Below are 21,025 nucleotides of genomic sequence, written 5' to 3'. Positions count from 1 at the left end.
ATCTCCAACTTTCTAAACTGGACTTAATCTACTCCTTTTCTCTTTATGTTAAAGACAATTAAATATGTACATATTTTTCCATATTGTTGTGTTTGGAATAGCATTCCTTTTACTATAGAATAAAATAGCTTTAGTAATGCTGAGCAAAAGTGTATCATTATATTACTATATACTTATTAAAACAGGTTTATCAGAAAGTCCTTGATTGGTGTAGTTTACCATTCCCCTTTGTTTTTATATGTTCAGACATTTTCTTATATCTATCAGGGCTGCTTAAAACCTAAATCCTGCAAAGCCTTTCAATACAAAATTGTCTTTCAGCAAAATAGGAAAATATTTGTATTTCCTGAATAGCTGAGATGAGAGGGAAAGTTTGATAGAAGTCCCCAAGGCTGAAGAATTAGCTGTAAACATGGGAGCTGTTAGAGAGTTCTCTTAAGATTTGTTTCTTTGATATAAATCCAAAAGTTGTACTACATTCTCCATCAACAAAAGGGAAATGGTTCTGGCTAATTCCAGCTTGAAAGCCTCAGTTTCCAAGGAAAATGGAACTTAACACAGTGCACAACCTTTTGTTTTCTCTTCTTTCTAAAGCCTAACTGATTTTATGTTTTGGGTTTACTTTTTCCTCTGGTAAGGTTTCCATTTACAGCAGAAAAACAATATCTTAACAGAAAGCTTTTTAAGGGGAGGAGGGTACTTGCAATTATCTTTGACTGACTATCCTGTAAGCAGCACTGGCACCCTTCAGGAAGACTGTATGCAGACTGTTTTATATGGAGGAATTTTAATGACTGGGCTTTTGAAAGAATTAAATGTAGAAGATATTAAAATATCTTCAACTATAAACATTTTTTACATAAAAGTAATTTTTCTTGCAAGTATATAAATTCATTAAGACTGTTTTTTTCATTCCCAGATTGCAGTTCTGCAGCTTGGTCCTAAAATGTAAAAGGAATGCTAATTACACTTTAATTAAAAAAAAAACAAAACCAAACAACAAAAAATAACTACCAAAAACCCCTACCCAAATGAATCAGAGAAAGAGACGTGATCAAACCCAGGTTTTTCTTTCCTTTCTGTGGAAAGTAAAATTGTCTTGACACATTTCTCTTTATGGATTCCAGCCTGCAAAGATGTTATTGGACCAATTTTAATGGTTTATGTTTTTCATAATCAATTTTATCAGAGCCTACATTTAATTGAATGTAGTTTTACGGAGACAAAATGCAGACAAAAACTGTAGACCCCTAAGTACAGCAAAATGATGTATACAGTAATACATAAAATCTCTAATCTTGATTAGCATCAAAGAAATCTTTTCCCATATAAAACTATTCAATAGGAGGCTTTTTTTTTTTTGTGAAATGAGGAAAAAATAGAATAAAGAAATCACAGGACTAACCACAGCTCCTCTGCTCAGCTTTAAAAAACATCAACTCTGCAAATGTATTAGTCTGCACAGACATATTCCTATAAATTCAATCATCTCTAGATCTAATTGATTTTATTTTTTTTTAGGGGCCTGGCATCTGGAAGAGAGATACTGTTTCTCTGGGTCATGAGCATGGGGATCCACTTGCTACATCCTCTCCTTGGCACAGCAGGAGCTGTGAGGGGTTTTGAGTTCTCTCAGAAACATGCAGGACCCCCAGTGTTGGTGCTGTGGGTTTAACTGAGTTTTGGATGACCTCCTCACTTCCCAGGTCAGACATTTGCTGTGTCTCAGGCACATCAGGCTCCCAGCCAAGGGGACATCTGCCCAACACTCCCCTCTTAGGGCGAGAACTTCCCCAGTGGTCAACTGCGGTGGCACAAATGAAGATTTCCACCAGGACAACACGGATAGCCTCACTTAAGATTTTCCCTGATTTAAGAGGATAGCTTAAACAGCTGCAAACCTCTGGGCTGCTACACTTCTGCCCAGCGTTTCTACTAGCCTTGTGGCTCAAAGTTCTCTCTGTACCTTTTAAAAGGTAGCTGGCAGGTTTGGATAAAAATGTTTCAACTCAAGTTGAAACTCAATCACTATTCTTCAATAAGTGAAAGAACTATAATTGAACATCCCTATTCCCTAGTGGTATATAGTTGTGTTTAATCTGGATAATACGGAAAATATTTTCTTTACTTTATAAAATGCTGTTTTATAGTGGATATGGTATTACTGTATTGATCAGAGTAAGTAAAACAAGATGAGATTTTTTAAAAAAAAACATTAATAAAAGAAATGGATGTCACAAAAATGCAAAAAATACATATCTGGAAAAGCAGTTTAACATCTGAGAATTGAATCAATCAATGATTTTCATCTTTTAACACAGGGTGTACTTTACGCAAAGATACGCAAAATGCTTTGTAGTAAAGTGTAGCCTAGGGAGACAGTGAAAGCCTTTAAGAGAGATCTATAATAGCAACTCAGACACAGAAAAGTGAACATTACCATATGGCAACATAAAAGAAACTGAATTCACAAGGCATTACCAGTACAAATAGATATGTACTTTAGGGATGAATGGAACTGCATAATTAATTTCTAAGACACACATATAACAACCACACCAGCAACTCAGTTTTCAGGTCATATCTATGGCACTCTGAATTTCTTTTCATTAGTTCAATTTCCAATTTTTTTTTTTATTGGAAACTGTTTTCTGAATTTGAATATTACCTCCAGAAAACCCACTTGTTTTCTTTCTTTTTGCAGGTTTGTTACTGTATAACATCTTGACTTCTGAATGATAAAAGATGTTCTAATTTCAGTATTCTGCCAAGAAATAAAGTTAGTTGCCATATCATCTAGCAATGTGAATTTTTCCAGTTATTCTCCTGATAGAAACTATAGTAATAAAAATTATTATTTATGTATAATTTATAATTATTTTAAACTTTAGAAATCACTTTTAGTAAAGAATTTTAAATGTAAGAATCTTAAGAGGCACCTGGTATCATTTTAAACATCCTAATGCACTCTGGTAGTCATCAGCTGCCCTATAAGAGTGCATTTCTGCCATAGGTCCTGTGTCATTTCTGCCAGTCCCATGCTACATCTGTCATTCCATGTGGTATCTAAAAAATGGCACTAGTCAGCTATGTTTATTCACCTGAATCCTGCCTAATTTATTTCTACTGTGGGACAAGGTTATTACTCGATGATATGGAGTTAAAAGTAAAATTTCTTTATGATACAGGACTTCTTTAAGGTAACAGATGAGTGGGACTAATTGCTATTTAACTAATCATGTGGTAATGTGGGAAAGAAAATGTTGTCTTCAAAATCTCATTATGAAACCTAACTGGTTCCAGCAACTTACTGCAACGGTTGTTTTGCTCCCTGATGTTAATGTACATAGTGTCTGTAGCCTTGGGCTCATAGAAAGTGGTAGATGGATTACAGCCACCCAAGAACTGTGTCCTTGTTGAATTCAGTGACTCCATGGCTCAGGGAGTCCCTGACTAGGGCAAATTTCTAGAGCATGGAGAACTGTTTTGGGAGATTATCACTATATTTTTAACAGTTCTTATATCATTCCTGAGGCATTCGCACTGGTCACTCTTGCTCAGCAATAAGGACTTCTGTTCCCTCCACTGGGTAAGCTGGACTTTTGGTCTAATCATACGTAACCATTCTTATGTACTTCATAGATAAAAAGAATCTGACACACATTTTAAGTTGCAGGACTAAAACCTTAAACATTTGTTGGTGTGTTTCCTCCTGCCCTGTCTGAATACCCAAAACAGTTCTTTTTAGGCTTGCACAGGCCATAATATCAAAACCACTTTCAAATCCAAATTAACAAATCTCCCACCAGTCTCCTCTAAGCAGGTCGTTCTTATCTCTCCCCTTTCCCAAGCAAAGCTGTCATAGATGTTTGCTGGATCACTTTTAAAAGGAGATGTAGGAAATTATCTGGTCTGAGAACCTTTCCTGTTGGGAGCATTTTGTTGTCGTTAGCGTAACCATTGCTGTAACTGACTGTACTCTTAGAAGCTGCCACATCTTTTAAGAAGAGTTTGACGTGTCTGTCTGCAGCATATTGATAACCAGTCTAATACTCAGGCAACAATATTCTCATTTGAACTGAAAACAGAAAGATAAGATGCTTTCCTGAAAAGTTTATTTGTACTTAACAAAATTTCTTGATGCCTTTAACAGAAATTTCTGTTGTTTGTGTCTTGTTTTAACCTAGGATTTTTTTTAACTGTATTTTTCCAAAAAAAAAAAAAAAAAAAAAAGGAGTTTTATAGCCAAGTAAGGAGAATAGAATCATTTCACATAACTGTTGTATAGATCTTTCTATCTCATATTTAGGCTAACTCACAGAAATTTTGAGATCCATTTCTACCTCAAGAATATCAAGTTTCCTTTTTTTGTTGATATAGAATAATCTTATGCCAGTAAAAACCTATTTGGTACTACAGACATGGTTAGCAGTGTCATGACGGTGCTTTATTTCTTACTCTGCTTTCTAAGTTCATTTTATTTACTGAAATGAAGATCACCTACTTAGTGACTTGTGTGTATGTGAGAAAGTGCAAGAGAGAGCAAGAGAAAGAGAAAGACAGGGAGAGGATTTAACCTAAGCCCAAATAAAAAATCAAGGAGGGATATCTTACAAAAACTATTTCCTAAGCTTCGAAGTATGAAGTAAAAGACCAAATAATTCTGACCTTAGAATCTTTTCCAAAGGTTTCCAACAACTTACTCCTAAGACCACATACCAGATTCATGTTTCCCAGACAGAATGCATCAGCTGTTTTGAAGCAGAAGATGCTACTTTAACATACAAAACTCGCTAGTACATGTGCACAGCTTGTCAGGTGTACCCTGGCTAGCTAAATGAGGAATCCATGTTCAGATTTTACATTTTCTGTTACCCATATGTAAACTGGAGAGAATTTACAGAACAGCTTAATAATGACCTTTTTAGCCATGGTTGACAATGCCGAAGTGAGTGCACTTGCATATATTTTACAGATCATTATTTCCAATTTTTGCACCAGGTTTCTCAGCTCTTCTCCAAACTCACATATGATGCCAGTAACATCCACCAAAAATAGTAAATATTTCTCTCTCTGTCTATAACAATAATTTCTAGCAAAAATGACCAAAATGTGAGAAAACATACAACTGCCAAATAATTGGATTTGTCTCTAAAGGTTAAACTAACCCTGAAAAAAATTAATAAGATTATCAGTCATAATCATTATTCTAGAAAGAAATGAAGTCAAAAACATATTAAGCCTGCAAGAAACTGTTATTAGGCTTCTCGATATCTTTTGTGAAAATGCTCTGCAGTTTTAGCATGTTGAGAATGTGCATTGTTAAAGACACAAAGTCCTCTACAGAATAATCTTTCACTACCTCACTGAATAATATTTTTTTCCCAGACAATATCAAATGTTCCCTCTTTTCCAATTATTAAAGATAAATATTAGTGATAAGACTTGGACTGGCAAAAATAATTGCAATAAAAAACACACTCAAGAGGCATTTTCATCTTTTCTAAAGTATTCTGAAACTGATATTAGTCCTGTTGCCTGTGCAAGCCGATTGTCATTATTGTACTTTTATTATCTTTGCTTTCAATTTACATCTCTAGGAAGGTGATCTTTGCCTTCTTTGGGCTCGTAATTATCATTACATTTTTCTCTGCTTCCTTCATCACCGCACAGTGTCCTTACCACTCCCCTTGAAATTTTTTCAATATGGAACTGTATTGTGGTACTAGCAATCTTATTTTTTCATTTACTATTACTATATTCCATTATAAAGTAAATTTTGTGCTAACATTTTAGCATTCATCAAATCTGCTAGTCAACAAAGCAAAAGATTGAAGGTTTGTCCATACACCATAAATAGGTATGGAGATTTTTCACATCTCAGCCTATTCATGAATACCACAGTAACTGTGGGTTAGATCCAATGCAAATACTTAAAAATCAGGCACAGCAATCATAATGCATATTTCCAGGGTGCAATTTGAGCAAGATTTCCTGTAAATATGTGCAAAAAGTCAAACTGTTCATCTTCTGGAGATGGCAGTAGTGTACTGCATAATCTCACTGGGTTATATTTTTTTGTTTAGGATGTTCAAATGCCACAAGCATAAGAAGAGCCACCTAAAGCAGAAAAATTCACAAAGCTACAGATAACAATGCTGTGTAGAGTGGAAGGGACTTTGACGCAGAAATGGTCCTTTAAGGGAAAGCAGAGACTACTAAACAGCTTAAACATTTGGTTCCGATTTTGTGAATCTAACTGCTAACATCTTGATACCCAAAAAGTCTCCAAATTTATATACCTGGTCCTCCTTCAGGTCCAGCCCTGACAGCAGTCACATGGAGAAAATCATGGATGCAATGTCTTGTTTTGTTTTAGAAAGCTTTTCTTTTGGAGCTCTTATTTCTGGACCATAGACATGACAGCACACATTAGTTAGGAAAAGCTGCCCAAAGGGACGTGCACCTTGTGCTCGGAGGAACAGATTGTGATGTCTGTGAGAGTGCTATCGACATGAGCTCGTCTGAGCCCTCTCCTCCCCTCCCAGGGCTTTGCCTTCTGTGCTCATGAGCTTGAGCCCTGGGAGTGAATTTCACTGCGCCTGAGTAGAAAAGCTGTTGACTCTAGACTTTATCACAGAGCTCTCAGAAAACTTCCATACAGGCTTAGACCCAGGGAATTCAGCTCCTTGATGTTTACACAATTTTAAGAGAAGTCTGCAAAGAGCGACAGTGACAGCTCTGAGGAGCTCACAGCTGCCTGTCGTTGGGCAGACATGCGCAATATTCTGCGCTGGCATTTCTAAGGGACTGGTGGCTCCAGGCCATGTATGTTGTATTTCTGTAGCCCAGAAAAAGAGGTGACAAAATCAAGTATAATCAAGGCCAGATCCTAGCTGCCAGGATGAAATGGAGACCTCCAGCCATCTGGTGATGGTAACAGGTTATCTGAGGATGTTGCTATGTGTAAGCTTACAGCTATACCCAGAAAGGGTCTTAGACTACTTTCTTCATCAGTTCTAGTCAAGACACAGCTTTCTGCAGGCAGAAAAGGATGGGCATCCTTATCCTCTGAAAGATGGAGGGAGAGATCTTGAGCACATATCCAGGAAGTGGAAAAGCCCACTCAAAATCTGTTTTGCTGCTCAGGCAGATGAAGCGTCTTTGAATTTGTGCCTTTTCACATCTGTGTGGCTGAGTTACCCTATAAGATACCAGCTCCAGAGGAATCACCAGCTTCTTGTCCATTTTCTTCACACCAAAGATAGAAGACTCTCAGGCATTTATCTCCAGAGCTGAATACTGATGAAAACATTTCAAGCTGGCACTTAGATACTTAGCTGCCTGGATGGAGGACTTTTAGGTCTGAACTATCATCTCATCACTTCCAACTGACTAATTTAGCAGCTTCCAGCTTATTTTGATGGCTTCCCTGAATTCTATTTCTACAGCCTAGTGTCCCAATACAAAGTCTAAGGCATGGATATGTCACCAATTTCCAAAGAAGCAGGGATTACGATGCTGAGCATGGTGTTCTCCATAACGTTTTTACGGTTAAACCTTCCCGGTGGTGAAATACCTCCACAGTACTCCCAGCCTGGTCAGCTACACTGGCCCATGGCAAGTAGACACCTTCCACCTATGTACCTGGCATCCCTGCCAACAGTGTGCTACAGCTTCAGACACTTTACACCCACTGTAATACTAACAATGCATTTCTCTCTTTGGGAGAATATACAGGGCAATGCTGAACCTTTTGTGGTTCTTACTGGTGGAGTAAAGAGATGAAATGTTTTCTTACACTGTCTATAAGCTTCCTTCAGTCTTAACATGAAGGATCATCCATAGAAAGATGAATGGTTCTGGTCTTCAAGCCTATTCATTCCTTGGATGCCCTATTGAGACTGACAAAATGTGTCATTAAATAGAAGCCTGATCCAGTTCCAATTAACTTCAGAGACAACGGGTTTGTAATCTCAGCACGAACTGGGTTGATAGATTCTTCAATACGGGCATTTTACCTATTGAGAATTTGATGGATACCAAATTCAGATGACATAGGGCTGGTTACACATCTTGTTATTATCAAGCTATGCTCAATTTGAAGAAAAAAACACACCCTAGTTTTGAAAAGCTTTACAACCTATCACCAATATCTCAAGCCTTCTAATGCATTTTCATTTTGATTTAATAGAAGTTGAACTTAAGTTATATGTTTCAGCATAACAATTTTCATGTCTGGAAAGATTTATATTATAAATCCTACTTGCTTCACTTGTCCACTTTAAAAATTCAACGATAACTGAGTAATTCTTTTCAAAAGATTAAGAAGTACTCCTTATTTTAGGATTCTGCATTGGCACAAGACAAAATGTTTTACAACACCTCACCATTATCTCTCACTAAATATTATTTATATATTATTGTTTCTAAATATTATTTCTATCCAGACATACACATGACTCATATTGGCACGAATAGGAGTGCCACATGCAGGACAAGGCTACAGATAATATTTTTGTAACTTTATTGCCTTTTTGTGAACATTTTTCAGATTTTCTAGATAATAACAAGAGTCAAGAATTCTCACAGAGCAGCAAACAGTACAGGAACTACTATTACTCAAGTTTCTTATTTAATGAGTTTGTTAAAGCACAACTTACATGGTTAATAGACTGACATGTAACTAATGACAGAATCTATATCACAGATATACTAGTTAATTCTTAAAACAGTTGCAAAATATTCGCTCACTATAGTAAGGCAACTGACCAACCTTTTTTCAGGGAAGGTTCCACTTCACCTAAACCAAGAGAAAAGAACAAATGTCAGAGAAGAGATATCATCATAAAACCCCCATATTTTTTCTCATCTTGGCTCATTTTAATTAAAACAGATAATCTATTCTTTATATGCTAAATGGCAAGCACTGTATTCTGAGATTTGTGATTTTTCGTAACATACATCTCTCACCACAGAGTTTTTCCTGGGTTTGGGGTAGGTAAATTCAATGTGCAGTAGTAACTAAGGAAACGTCCAAATCTCTGTTTGTGCTTCTAAATGTGAACTTGTGACTACAATTTACAATTTGCTTGATTTTATGCATGTTTCCACGTTTTAAGGAAAGGCCCGGTGGTTCCATTTTAGCTCCAAATAGGAAAATGTATATGCAGGTTAACAAGGTTGTAAATCTAGCAACACATCCAGTGAAGTCCAAGGCAAAAAACACTCAATATCAGTGGAATTATGAGCACTTGATTGCTGCTAAGTATTATTCCACCTCCACGTAGGACATGGAATTTAAAGGAGTCAGCCTGAACAACTGTGGCAAGCGTGCAGCCTCAGCTGCACTGACCACAGCTCACAACGGGCAGGGATTTCACATGCACTTACTTTTTACAATATAATGCAGTAAATCGCCTACTGCCTTTTCACACGCCTGGTAGATATTGATGAAATTCCACTTGGAGTAAAGACTGGTGGGACTGAGGTTTCCAAACACTTCTTAGTGAGCATTCAGATTCTTGAATGTTTGTGTGTGTCCTGCTTGCATTAACACTAATCCACTCCAGTATTTGAGAGCTCGCAGTTGCTTTGGGAGCTTTGAGCTCCCAAATGAACACTTTTCAAAATGAACACTTTTCAAATTTTAGCAAACACTCCATATTTCACCTTTTCTGCTTCTCAACCATATGAGAGACTAGCTTTCTTCTGGTTGTAAATCATATCTCAGAATAAGATGCCCAGTTCACAGACTTACATGTAGCAGCCTATTTATTAGTATTGCTATATGGTGCTGATATAAAAAGCTCATGCACACATTTAAAAGGTAGAAATTTGATAATATCCCAAGTTTATGAACAAATGGGTAGAAGCCAGTTTCAGTACGTGTTGCTTTTTAATTATATTCTGGTATAGCCAAATAGAATATAAAATAAACTACCATGAAATGAAGATGTTACTCCTACACTCGCTGCTTGTCAAAATGACCAATATGATGTGACATGATGATCCACTACTGCTCTGCTCATACCAGGGAACTACTTTTTTTATAACATAAAGTTAGTTATTTCCAAACTTGAATTGTTAGACGTTTATTTTCGTTTATCAGATGATGTCAGACGAAGAATTTTACTATAATAGCAGCACCAAAATCTATAGTAAACTGAATTATTTGCAATATGCCATACAAAAGCCCCTTAGTTCAGCCAAAACACTATTTTTTCTGTCTTTTGTTTTGTTTTGTTTTGTTTCAATACATCGTCCCATCATCAATAGATCAAATAAAAAAGTTCTAAGTTTCTTGGTCTATCTTGTATATTATTTTAGATTCTTGCTGATTAAAAGAAAATAGCTATTGCCTTTCTCTGAAGCAATATCTTGACGCATATTTTGGTTGCGGCTTTGAAGTCTTGTATAAATTAGCACTCTTTACTTCAAGATGTACTAATGGTAATATTTAATTCTGACAGCTTTTCTGTAATGGTACATTAAACACGAGATGAAAGCTAACAAAGAGACCAATTTACTGATTGGAATAGCCAGTAGATGCTTTATTAGCGACAATGTTCACTTTTCATTTTGTTTGACCTTCTTGTCTGTGAGGTTAAAAGCTGAGGAAGCCAACATAATGCATGTAAAACAGCAGTTAGAGCAGTCACAGAAGTCTTTACATTACAAATACCTTCATCACTGTCATCATCATCACTCCATACGATGTCAGACAGAAAAGAAATAAAGCCATAAAGCCAATCAGTGGATTCTTCCAATGTCTGATGAATGATTCTCAGTGGTTCTGTGCTGAGCTTGTTAACAGATCTTCCTGAGTGCAGAGTTTAAAACAAAAGCAGTTTGAAAAAACAAAAACAAAACCAAAAAAACCCCCAAACCTCCTTCAGTGATTAACGTTAATCTTCATTTTATGCAGAACTAATTATGCTACCTCCTTAATAGAAACAAAGATTGTGAATGTTAATATTTATTATGAAAGGGTCTGAGGACAGCTCTCCTTCCTGTGCAAGACTGGTATAAACTGTATCCTACTGTACTGGCTGTTCACAGGGTGATTAAGGACCCAGTGGATAATTTGGTCTGATACTGCACTCCAAGCTCTGGCTTTTCTTCTGAGGCTTGGTTGGGCAAAGGATAAATATAGATTTGATTCTACCTAATATTTACTCTTTTTAGGTAATCTCTCCCCTTCAAACCAGCGTTTATCTCTGGCCCAGGTCCTCTGCCTCTTGATGCTTCATTAGGACCCACTGCTGTCTCTGTCCCACTCCTCATGCCATATCTCCCCTTGAGCCCCGTACTTTACACAAGTCCTGGCTGAGGCCTGTCATTGCCATGGGGTACACATGAAGGATGGGAAGAAGACAGCTATGTATACTTGGGACAAAATAAACCTGAGTCCAGAATGAAGGTGAATGCAAAGTCCAAAGTATTACACAGAGACTGCTACTTTCAAAAACGTACTCCTGTGTATCTGGTTCTTCTCTTACAACTTTCCTAGCGTTTCTATCACAGACACTTGTGCACATCTGCATGCTTAACCAGTTTTTGTCTTACTGCTCCTGTAGGCAAGTAAGCTGACAAACAAGGAAGCTCTGTATTTAATGCGTTCCACTTTCCTGAGACCTCTAGTGGAAGTGAGGCCCCTGCTCCCTGTTGTATCCACACCCAGGGACAGCAACTATCAGTGGGTAATACAAGTATTTCCTTAAAGGCTTTTCCAATTGGGATTTCACCAGATTTCTCTCTACGCTCTTTATAGTATTTCAGAAGAACTTTTCAGCCTCTGACAGAGTGTTTCTTCTGAGCTTTCTGCCCAGCAGACTTCTATTTTCTTGAAATCTGTGCCAAACACTGCTGAGGAAGAAGGACAACTTTCCATCAGTCTACGTTGCTGTTCACTGCACTTAAAATGGCAGATTGAATGATTGCTCTATCTGTGTGAAGGTTTACCAGAAATGTAGACACTGAAGGCAGATCGCAAATATGATTTGAGTTGTTGGCCTAGTCTTGTTCCTAGGAGTTTCAATAGAAATATATACACTGAATTTAACAGTATCAAGATGGGAACTATATCTCTGTTTACCACTATCTTTCTGTATGCAAATATTTTAGTAGGGAGTTAAATACAAGTCTCTTCAGAACTACTTCTGGTTGCAGTGTTCTGACTCACAAGCCAAATCTTAGCAGTAATCAGAAGTAGTCTCACATAGACTTGCAGGTTACAAAGACAGGCAAAGTGCAGGCTTGAAGCAACATCTTTGATGGCAGCAGCATGAACAGCTATTTTCTAAAAGTGCTATATTGAAATATACAGGTATCTTCATTTGAAATATAAATGTATCACTAAATAATTCCTTTTATTTCTAATTAACAGAAACAGAACAGACGAGGCTGATTTTCTATTATTTTGCATCTGCTTATTAATAATATAAACCAAAGAAATATTTTGGTTTATGTTTTTTTGAAGATTGTATTATATAGATATATGTTACTGAAAATCAGGCACATCAAATAAATTAATTGTGTGCCATGATGAAATGACATAATTGCAAATAAATATGCACGATCTCTTCATTTAGTGTACTATTGTGTGCACTGTTGGATTGAGAAAGATTGAGTAGTATAACGGGGAATATTTACTTTGGTTATTATAAGGTATTTATTTATTTGCATTGGCCTTATGCATTGAGATATAGCGATCTTATTTTTACAACTGATTTGCCGCAAATGTTCTTCTCAAGTGTTTACCAGGAGAATGAATACCTATATATAGGCTATTACAAAGTAAATCCACAACCCGACCACTGATGTTATTTGCACTTTATTCTAATCTAGAGGTGCTAAGGAGTTCGAGTGGAGTAACAGAATGGACATGGCCAAAGGGGTCTTAGCATTACTGAGGTTTCGATTCACAAGCAGGGATGGTTTAACTTTGGAGAGCTGCCTTGATTTCCACTCTGGTTAACCACCTACCCTTTACTCACTGGTTGCTTAGGGATGGCTCAGTTGCTTTTACAGCCAGAGGCTTTTACAGCCGCAGGGACTACAGCTGTAAACTAAACAAGAATTGGTGTCAATTTATTTTAATATACTGGTGTATCAACTAGCAGTTCAAGAACTGCTTCACAGGTAGCAGGGCTGTCCCCCTGGGCAGGCAAGGGAAATGTTCAGAGAAGAACAAGATCAAGAGCAGAGGAAATTATTCCAACCACCCCAAGGCAAGCCATCTTTGCTGATGAATCAGAGCTCTCAACGTCATATCCTGGTCTTTAATTCATAACAACTTCATAGCAAACTATGAAAAGGGATTAAAAATTGTAAGTGTCCAGAGGCGAAATTCTCCAGTCACGCCTACACTAACAAGCCCAAGTTGCCAATCCTGTTTAACATAAAAAGCTTAGAAAAATCGGTTTGGGGCTGTGTAGAGGACACTTTAATCGTAGTTCAAAAATTAAATTCTGTAATTTTAAATTTTGTATGCAAACAGCTACTGTGAGATCCACTTGCAGTCTGATGCAAGTGACACAGGCCTGGAAAGTTGTCTCCTTGTGCATAGATCTTCTGGTTAACTTTTGCTGTATTTCCTACATTTTTAAAAAGTAGTGCTAACAGTAACGATGTGTCCTGAAATGCTTAAGAACACCACACCAGGTAATGCTGAAGTGAAAATTACTACTGATCAAATCCATACTTTTAGCTCTCCCCACAACTTTGACAATAGCAGGTTCTTTCCCAGTAGAACAAAACAGACAAGAAACAGAGGAAATAAAGCAATTGAGGGGGGAACAAGTAGAGAGAAAGATGCCGTTTGTCTCACACACATGCAAAGAAAGATAACCGTTTCCAGAGGATTTGCATACTCTTTCTTCAAGAGTGAAGCTGAGAGAATGCAGATTTTCATAACAAAGTTTGAGATTGATATTTTGATGTAATTTAGATTTTTTTTTTTTTTTTTTTATGTACAGATGCCCAGCAAGGGTACAGTATGATGGCTTTTTTAGAATAGTCTTGGATTCAACACATTCAGACTGGATTAGCTGTCCTCTGTCTCACTTTTCATTTCTTGGCAGAACTTAGAACACAAATTATTTTAAAATTAAGCTCACAATATACTTCTCTTGCTAGCATATGTTATATAGCATGCAATATATAATTTTTAACTTATCTATAACTATCAACTATAATTAATAGATGATACATGTCACCTATTGTGCTGGGAGTAGCAGGCGCAGGACCTTGAATTTAAACTGTAAAGAGCCTTTATGAATACAGAGTATTTCTCAGATATATACAGACTGTGAAGTTCTACCTTTTGCTCAACCTGTAAATAGGGATCGAGCCAATTTTTCCTTAGATAATGTAGTAGAAAAATATTAAATGTCTGTCAAAGGAGGAAGGAGCAAGGAGGGAAAAGGAAGCGCATAGTTACTCAGCAGGCTAAGCTCAGGGATGAAACATGCAATTAATATTGAAGACCTTTTGTTGACAGTATGTAATTTCATTTAATCACAGCTTAAATTCGGATTATCCTATCTAGCCAAATGTACCTGAAAGCCAGGTGTTGAACCCCTGGTGGATTCTAGACTCCCTGAAAAGCCAGTGCAGAAAGACATATTCTGACCTTCAGAAGGTAAGTTTCTCACCTTCCTCTGACATCTTTGTTAGGATTATATGGATTAATTTCCAAAGATGCCCATCCCTTTCCATTGACTAGGAAGGAAAGGAAGCCTGAAAAATTAGCATGGACATGACACCTTATTTTCGTATGACTGAGGTATGTGACATGGTGCTATGGACCTATTAGTGGTGTTGTTTCATATTTAAATCCTTCTGGTCATTGTTCGCTTTGGCTAAGCAATTTTTAACTTTACATTTATAATTAATACCAGGTCAATACAACTATTTAACCTTGATAAATTACTTGCATTCCAAGACAGCACTGGTACCACCAACAATGCCTTGATATAACAAATTCCAGAACTTTCTGGCGAATTACAAAATTCAGGAGAGATAAAGCTGACTGAGAAAGAATCCTAGTCAAATTGAAGGACTTTGTATAATACCTTTTAACAAAATCTTATTGTAGGAAAACTGAACTGAATTTGGTTAGATAATGTTACCTGTTGTATAAATCTGCAAGAAAAATTGGAAGCTTGTTTGCATTTTCTTTACTAAATATATGCAAATTTGGTTAAAATAATTCTTTAAGAGATAATTTCAGATGTGCTATAGGTATTAAATACTTCTGAAAACTCCCTATGTATTTTGAAACTGGCTTTCATGACCATTACATTAAAATGAAATTGCTACAATTTTTTGTAGCTCTCCAGCTTTATTGGTACAGAAACATTAATTTGGTTCAAAATGTGAGAATAAGAATTCTGACCAACTAATTTCCTCAGTTTTGAACTCTCCTTGGCTCACAATTTTAACTCCAATTGATTTGAAAATGGAATTTGTACCTTTAAAGGTAATTAATAACTCATACTTGACACAGCTCTTTGAAATGAACCAATGACAGGTTTCCAAAGTCCTTCAATCAGCATTAGGTATGTTCTTGGGACAGAAAATAATTTTTATAAAGTGACAAAGTCACTTCAGCTTCAGTAAAATTATGGTATTTTGGGAACAGAAGAAACCTTTATCAGGACTGATAATCGGTCCTTTAACAGTGGCTTTTGGAAATATGAATTGGTTAATCACATGGTATGATTTGTTGTAGCGCCTCAAGCAAATTTGGTTATGTTTCATGGTCTGTGTCATTTATTTCTGTGAAGTGCACAACAAAAAGCGACTAATTGATTTATCTGTGCAAATCACTTCAGTCATTATTCCAGTCTTAATAACTCTTCCAGGAATGAGATTTCCTATCAATCTTTTTTGCTTGTCAAATAGTTAAATATATACTCAGAATTCAACCTATTTTAAAGTTGGGATTTTTTTTAATGATTTGCAGTCAATTACTTAATAATTGTTGGATTTTCATCAATTACATATTTTGACTCCAGTGAATTGAATGCAATTAAATTACAAATCACAGTAATTATCTGGTGTAAAGATTGATCTATGAGATATAATCTAATTCATTGATACTGACAAGGTGCAGCTGATGAAGACAGAGAATTTCTGTCATGTTTGATAAAACACAGAAGCCTAACACTAGTTTGTGATAATAAAACATATCCTAGCTTTACTAAAATACTCTTATAAATACAGACGCCTGTATTTTAAGTTGAAAGTTTATATATTTTTAAGATTTGTTATTACTACTAGTAGCTTTTCCTAATCTGTCGTCTTCTGAAGAGTAGTATCGAACATAAAAAACTCCATACACACATAAAGTCTTCCATTATTACTATTCCAGTTGGTCAGCATAGGTGTCCTTAGGTCTTATCATCCTATTTCATAGACTAATATTTTTGTCATGCTTACACCACTAAGCTTCAGGATGAACGCTGGTGGGTAGCATTAAATTATGAGTATAAAAATAATAATTTAATTTTGAATTGTAAGTGTATTGAATTATAAGTACAAAAACAATGCCAAAGAAAACTCAGACTCAACATTACTCAGTAATTTCCACTTTATAGGCACTTAAGCTGTAGATATGGACACTACAGTCTAGTATAAATCTTCCCTGGCTCTTTCTAATATCAGCCTTAGACAATTATATTGAGGTCAAGCCTACAGGGAAAACCTCACCTGAAAATGGACAAAGGCATCTTACCCAAAATGAGAACAAAGTAGTTATATCTAGAATCTACTTGCTGAAATTTAGAAAGAAATTCACAAAGTGTCACAAAGTATCAGGTGATTTCAGGTACTTTTGATATAGCCGCACACACAGACAGGAATGTAAGTTTAGGATGGGCTTTCCATGTAATTTATATAACTTGATTTGATATGAGCTGAATGGCTTCTGATTTAATGGATCAGACCCCAATTTGGCCATGTTTTCTGAAACAGCCAGATATTTTACCTAAAATAATTTGAAGCTTTCTTTTTTTCTCATTCTAAGGATTCAAGAACAGAAAGAACACTAAGAACACTAAGAACACAAATCTTAACTTCAGATTAAAAAGGCAGTGCTGTTAAATAATTGTACAATGGCATTTTTAAAGGGCATTCACGAGGGTAAAATGAGTATCTCTCAGCTTGCCACCATTTCCTGGGAACGTCCTGACTGAGGGCGTCTCTTAGCTGACAGATCTATTTCAGGCATGATGTGAAAATCAGGAGGAGGCTATTGCAATGAGCTTTGCAGCCCCAGCCAGCCAGAGTTGGGGGTTAGCAGAGAAGCAGTGCTGCCGCGTCCTGGCACTCTGCTCGTGCCCATGCTTGGTTATCTCCGGTCAGCAGACCGCACGCGTATTCAGAACACTGCAGGCAGAACATCTTTACCAGGTGGTAAACAGGGATCATCGCAATGTTGTGAATAGGTGGCTAGAGCGGATGGCAACAGGATGAACCAACCCGAGAAAGGCCAATAAAAAAAAAAAAAAAAAAAAAAAAAAAAGGAAGAAACACCATTAGCAATAATGAACATCCTCAGCTGTCTCTTGACTAAAGGAAGCAGTTACGGAGTGAAGCGAGGAGTTATTTGATCTCTGTGGGGCTGCTGTTGTGAAGCAGAAATTGCAGTTCATTAAAAAGAAGAACAATACGCTGTAGGTGTGAGATAATACAGTACCAATCAGAGCAATGTACAACATCGTTAAATAAGGCACAGGTATTTTCACAAGTTACAAACATATTCTGTTGCTGAAAGGAATACATTACATATGGTTTATTCTTGTTGAACTATTCTGATTTCTTCAACAGCAAATAACCAAAGAATTTCATTACTGCAATCGTTACTGAAATGAATTACTGGGTTTTTTTGTTTAAAATTAGAAATTTCACAGATACCATTATGGGCCAGAAATTTGGTTTGTGCTTTGTACCCCGTGAAGCGCATTTAAGCATGCAGGACTCATTTCTTTTTTTAGATCCTTCCCTATTAGTTCAGTTTCTGAAATTTCATATTTTCAACTTCATGACCTCATGAAGTTTGATCTATCTCAATTTATCATCTTGTATATGTTAGACCATTTGGGATGAACACAGTACTTGCAGCACTGCAGTACTTCATAGGCTGTCATTCTTTCCAGTATAAACTCATTTTCTAGGGGTTTATAACTCAGCTGTAAGATTTGTTGCAGAGTGAAACACAGGAAGTAAGATGTCAACTAGGCAGCCCTTCTTTAAAGTAGAATTGGGTTTAAATGTCTTTAATTGTTTTTATCATTACAGAAGACAGTGAACAAAAATTATTTTCTAGGTTTTTGATACATTAGTGGAAGTCCCATATAATTCAATTAAGAATTTCACTAAGAACTTTGAAATGCATAAGCTGTTTACTCATGTTCTGGACTGATACCTGTAAATACAGTAAAAATTGTATTTCAAAAGACCGTAGCACCGTTTTGATGAGTTCCAAAGGGAGCACAGCAAGGGCCAACACCTTTTTTTTACATGCCACTCCTTTGTTCTGTGGGAGATTTATCTAGGATTTTGCATGTATGGAAATGCTTTTACCAATTATTTCAGTTTGGTGAGACTATGAAACACCTTTTGCACCAGGAGACAAAATTATTTGTTCCATTAAGTTTGCCGGTTCATTAAACTAAGACAGAAGTTAGTTCTTTTTCCTCAATAAGTGCAAAGGTATTATCAATTTTAAAACTGGTGGACATATTGGCATAAAATAGAAAATTAAATATAAGCACACTCTTCTTTTTGCAGTTCTTAAAAGTTTCCAGTGAACTCGAGCCTAACAGAATGACTACAGCATGATCATTCTTGGAGAAAAATGGATGTATATATTCCTAATAATTATTTTCTCACAACCCCCTCTCCCCCCAAAAAATAAACCCAGTAGAATAGCCATATTTTGCTGACTTGTGCTGCTCTTAATGATGAAACAAACATTCTCCACTTAACAGGTTATGCATCTTACACTTTTATCATGCTGCAGACTGGGAAAACAAATGTCAGCATGTCAATTACAGAACACAAGTTGTTTGGAGTCCTCTTCTTTACCTTCTTGTATCTTTTTTCTTGTGAATATATGGTTCCTAATTTTTTATTTCTTTGATTTCCTCTACTGGAAAATATAATACGTATATCATCCTGACTACCCAGGGCCAGCCAAAAGCTTCCTGTGGCGACAAGCCAGTCATAGGAGTGACCACAAGCTAAGGCAGAGAAATGGTGACTTCAGATTCTGTTAGTCAGAAGCAGATGCGAGAGACCCCACAACAATTTAGCTAGGTGTTTTCCCATTAACTTAAAAAGGACACCCCGCTCCACCCCTCCCCCCCAAAAAGAAAACCAACCCAAACCAAAAAACAAACAGAACCAAACAAAATCAAAACACATTAAATAGAATATCTGACTGGAATCCCTGCTGCTTCTTGTGGAGCTGGGAGCTCCGTGCCTACATATCTTATTTGCTCCTCATTCCTGTCATCGACATGCATTACCTCAAAAAAGATCTGCCTTTGCTGCAGATCTCTAAAAAGCCTCTTTATGGTTGAGTGAACGGAATTATCCACAACAAAGAGCCTGCTCCTTTTTCTTTCATGAAAGCAGTCACAATAAGGTGGCAAGCTCACCGCGTTGAGTGTCTGTGCTATATTTTCACTTAGATTATTTTGTGGATAGTTTTGGGTTTCATAGATTTGGTGAGGTTTCATTAGGTTTGATTTAGTCTGGCCTTTAGGTGACTGGCTAAATCACTATCAATTTACTCTGAATATTGAACAGTCTGGAGCTGAAATTAGGGTGGTGTTAATTAGCTGTAATTGGTCACAGAGATGGCAGGGAATTCTGAACACTTTATTAGCCCATTAGCAAATGTGGATTCCTGGGCAATCAATCTTTAGGACTAAAATAATCTTAAATTATTTAGTTACATTTAGCAATTAAAATACATAATCCAGTTATGTGTACAAGAAATGCGTGAAATACATTCATGAATTATGAAGGCAATTAACAAGGTGTATTTTCTAACACAAAGGATGGTAGTAATAACAAACTGCTGCAAAGCACTCATCAAACCAAAATGATTTTTTTTTTTGCATTTCTGAAAATTCTGAGAATGTATAAGAGATCAGTATGTTACTTATTGCATATTCATACACACTACATACTGCATGAGATTCATAGTTTTTTATCTCAGGCTTTTGTAATGCATGTCACCTTCATACCGCATTAAAAATATTTCAGTCATGTTTATAGTTGTACAATACAACATGATAGGAATGCAAGCTTTCATTTCTTTCCTCAAAGGAATGAACATAACATGCTAAAGCAAAACACCGCAAAATTTAATTTCCTTCTTTTAGGTAGATAGAACAGGGGCGAATCTTTCAGCACTGATCTAATTCTTGGCTCATGCTTTCCTCAAATTCCACTGCCAAAGCTGACTTGCAGATCCCATCTCTGTTCTAACCTCTGAACAAATTGACACATAACCACCCAGGAGTCACAGCTTTACGCGTGCACCCCATAACACAGGGTCCTCCTGCAATATTTTCTGTCATAACCAGCACCTCCTGAATACTGCAGAGCAATATAGAATTTACAGTAATCATATTCTGGATGTGTAAAATTCCACAAAATATATACTAAATCTTTCTATGACAGGAGCTTGAATTCATGTCATCTAACTTCAGCTTCCTAAAACCTAAGCATTATCCTTCCTCAGCATCCCTCAGTTCTAAAGGCTTCTTTTCAGACAGAGAACAGAGAAGGGCCATGCCCAAAAGTAATTTACCACATTTATTTTAGGATGAAATCAAACATTTTTCATAGAGTTATTCAGGGGACAAACCTCACCTTGTATAAATTGTCAAAATTCCCAAACTTGATAGTTTACTTCTAAAAGAACATGAAATCATAGTAATCAAGAACCAAAATCTATGGGTTGGCACTCTGTAGTCATAAAGGCATCGTGAAGTTTATGCTG

General features: G+C 36.5%; 1 protein-coding gene across 1 annotated transcript in view; it reads right to left on the bottom strand.

Annotated features, from left to right (window-relative positions):
* The window catches only part of TRDN (triadin), a 140,680-nt gene that overhangs the window by 85,432 nt on the left and 34,223 nt on the right, over positions 1–21,025 (bottom strand). The window contains exons 3-5 of the mRNA XM_009883240.1: positions 17,416–17,457; positions 10,685–10,822; positions 8,777–8,803 (exon numbers count right to left, since the gene is read on the bottom strand). Of these exons, the coding sequence (XP_009881542.1) occupies positions 8,777–8,803; positions 10,685–10,822; positions 17,416–17,457 (207 nt within the window). The remainder of the gene's footprint in view (positions 1–8,776; positions 8,804–10,684; positions 10,823–17,415; positions 17,458–21,025) is intronic.

The sequence above is a fragment of the Charadrius vociferus genome, unplaced genomic scaffold (genome assembly GCF_000708025.1).
Source record: "Charadrius vociferus isolate BGI_N301 unplaced genomic scaffold, ASM70802v2 scaffold230, whole genome shotgun sequence".
NCBI classification, from domain to species: Eukaryota; Metazoa; Chordata; class Aves; order Charadriiformes; family Charadriidae; genus Charadrius; species Charadrius vociferus.
The sequence above is the reverse complement of the archived record's forward strand: the minus strand, read 5'-3'. Positions and strand labels throughout refer to the sequence as shown.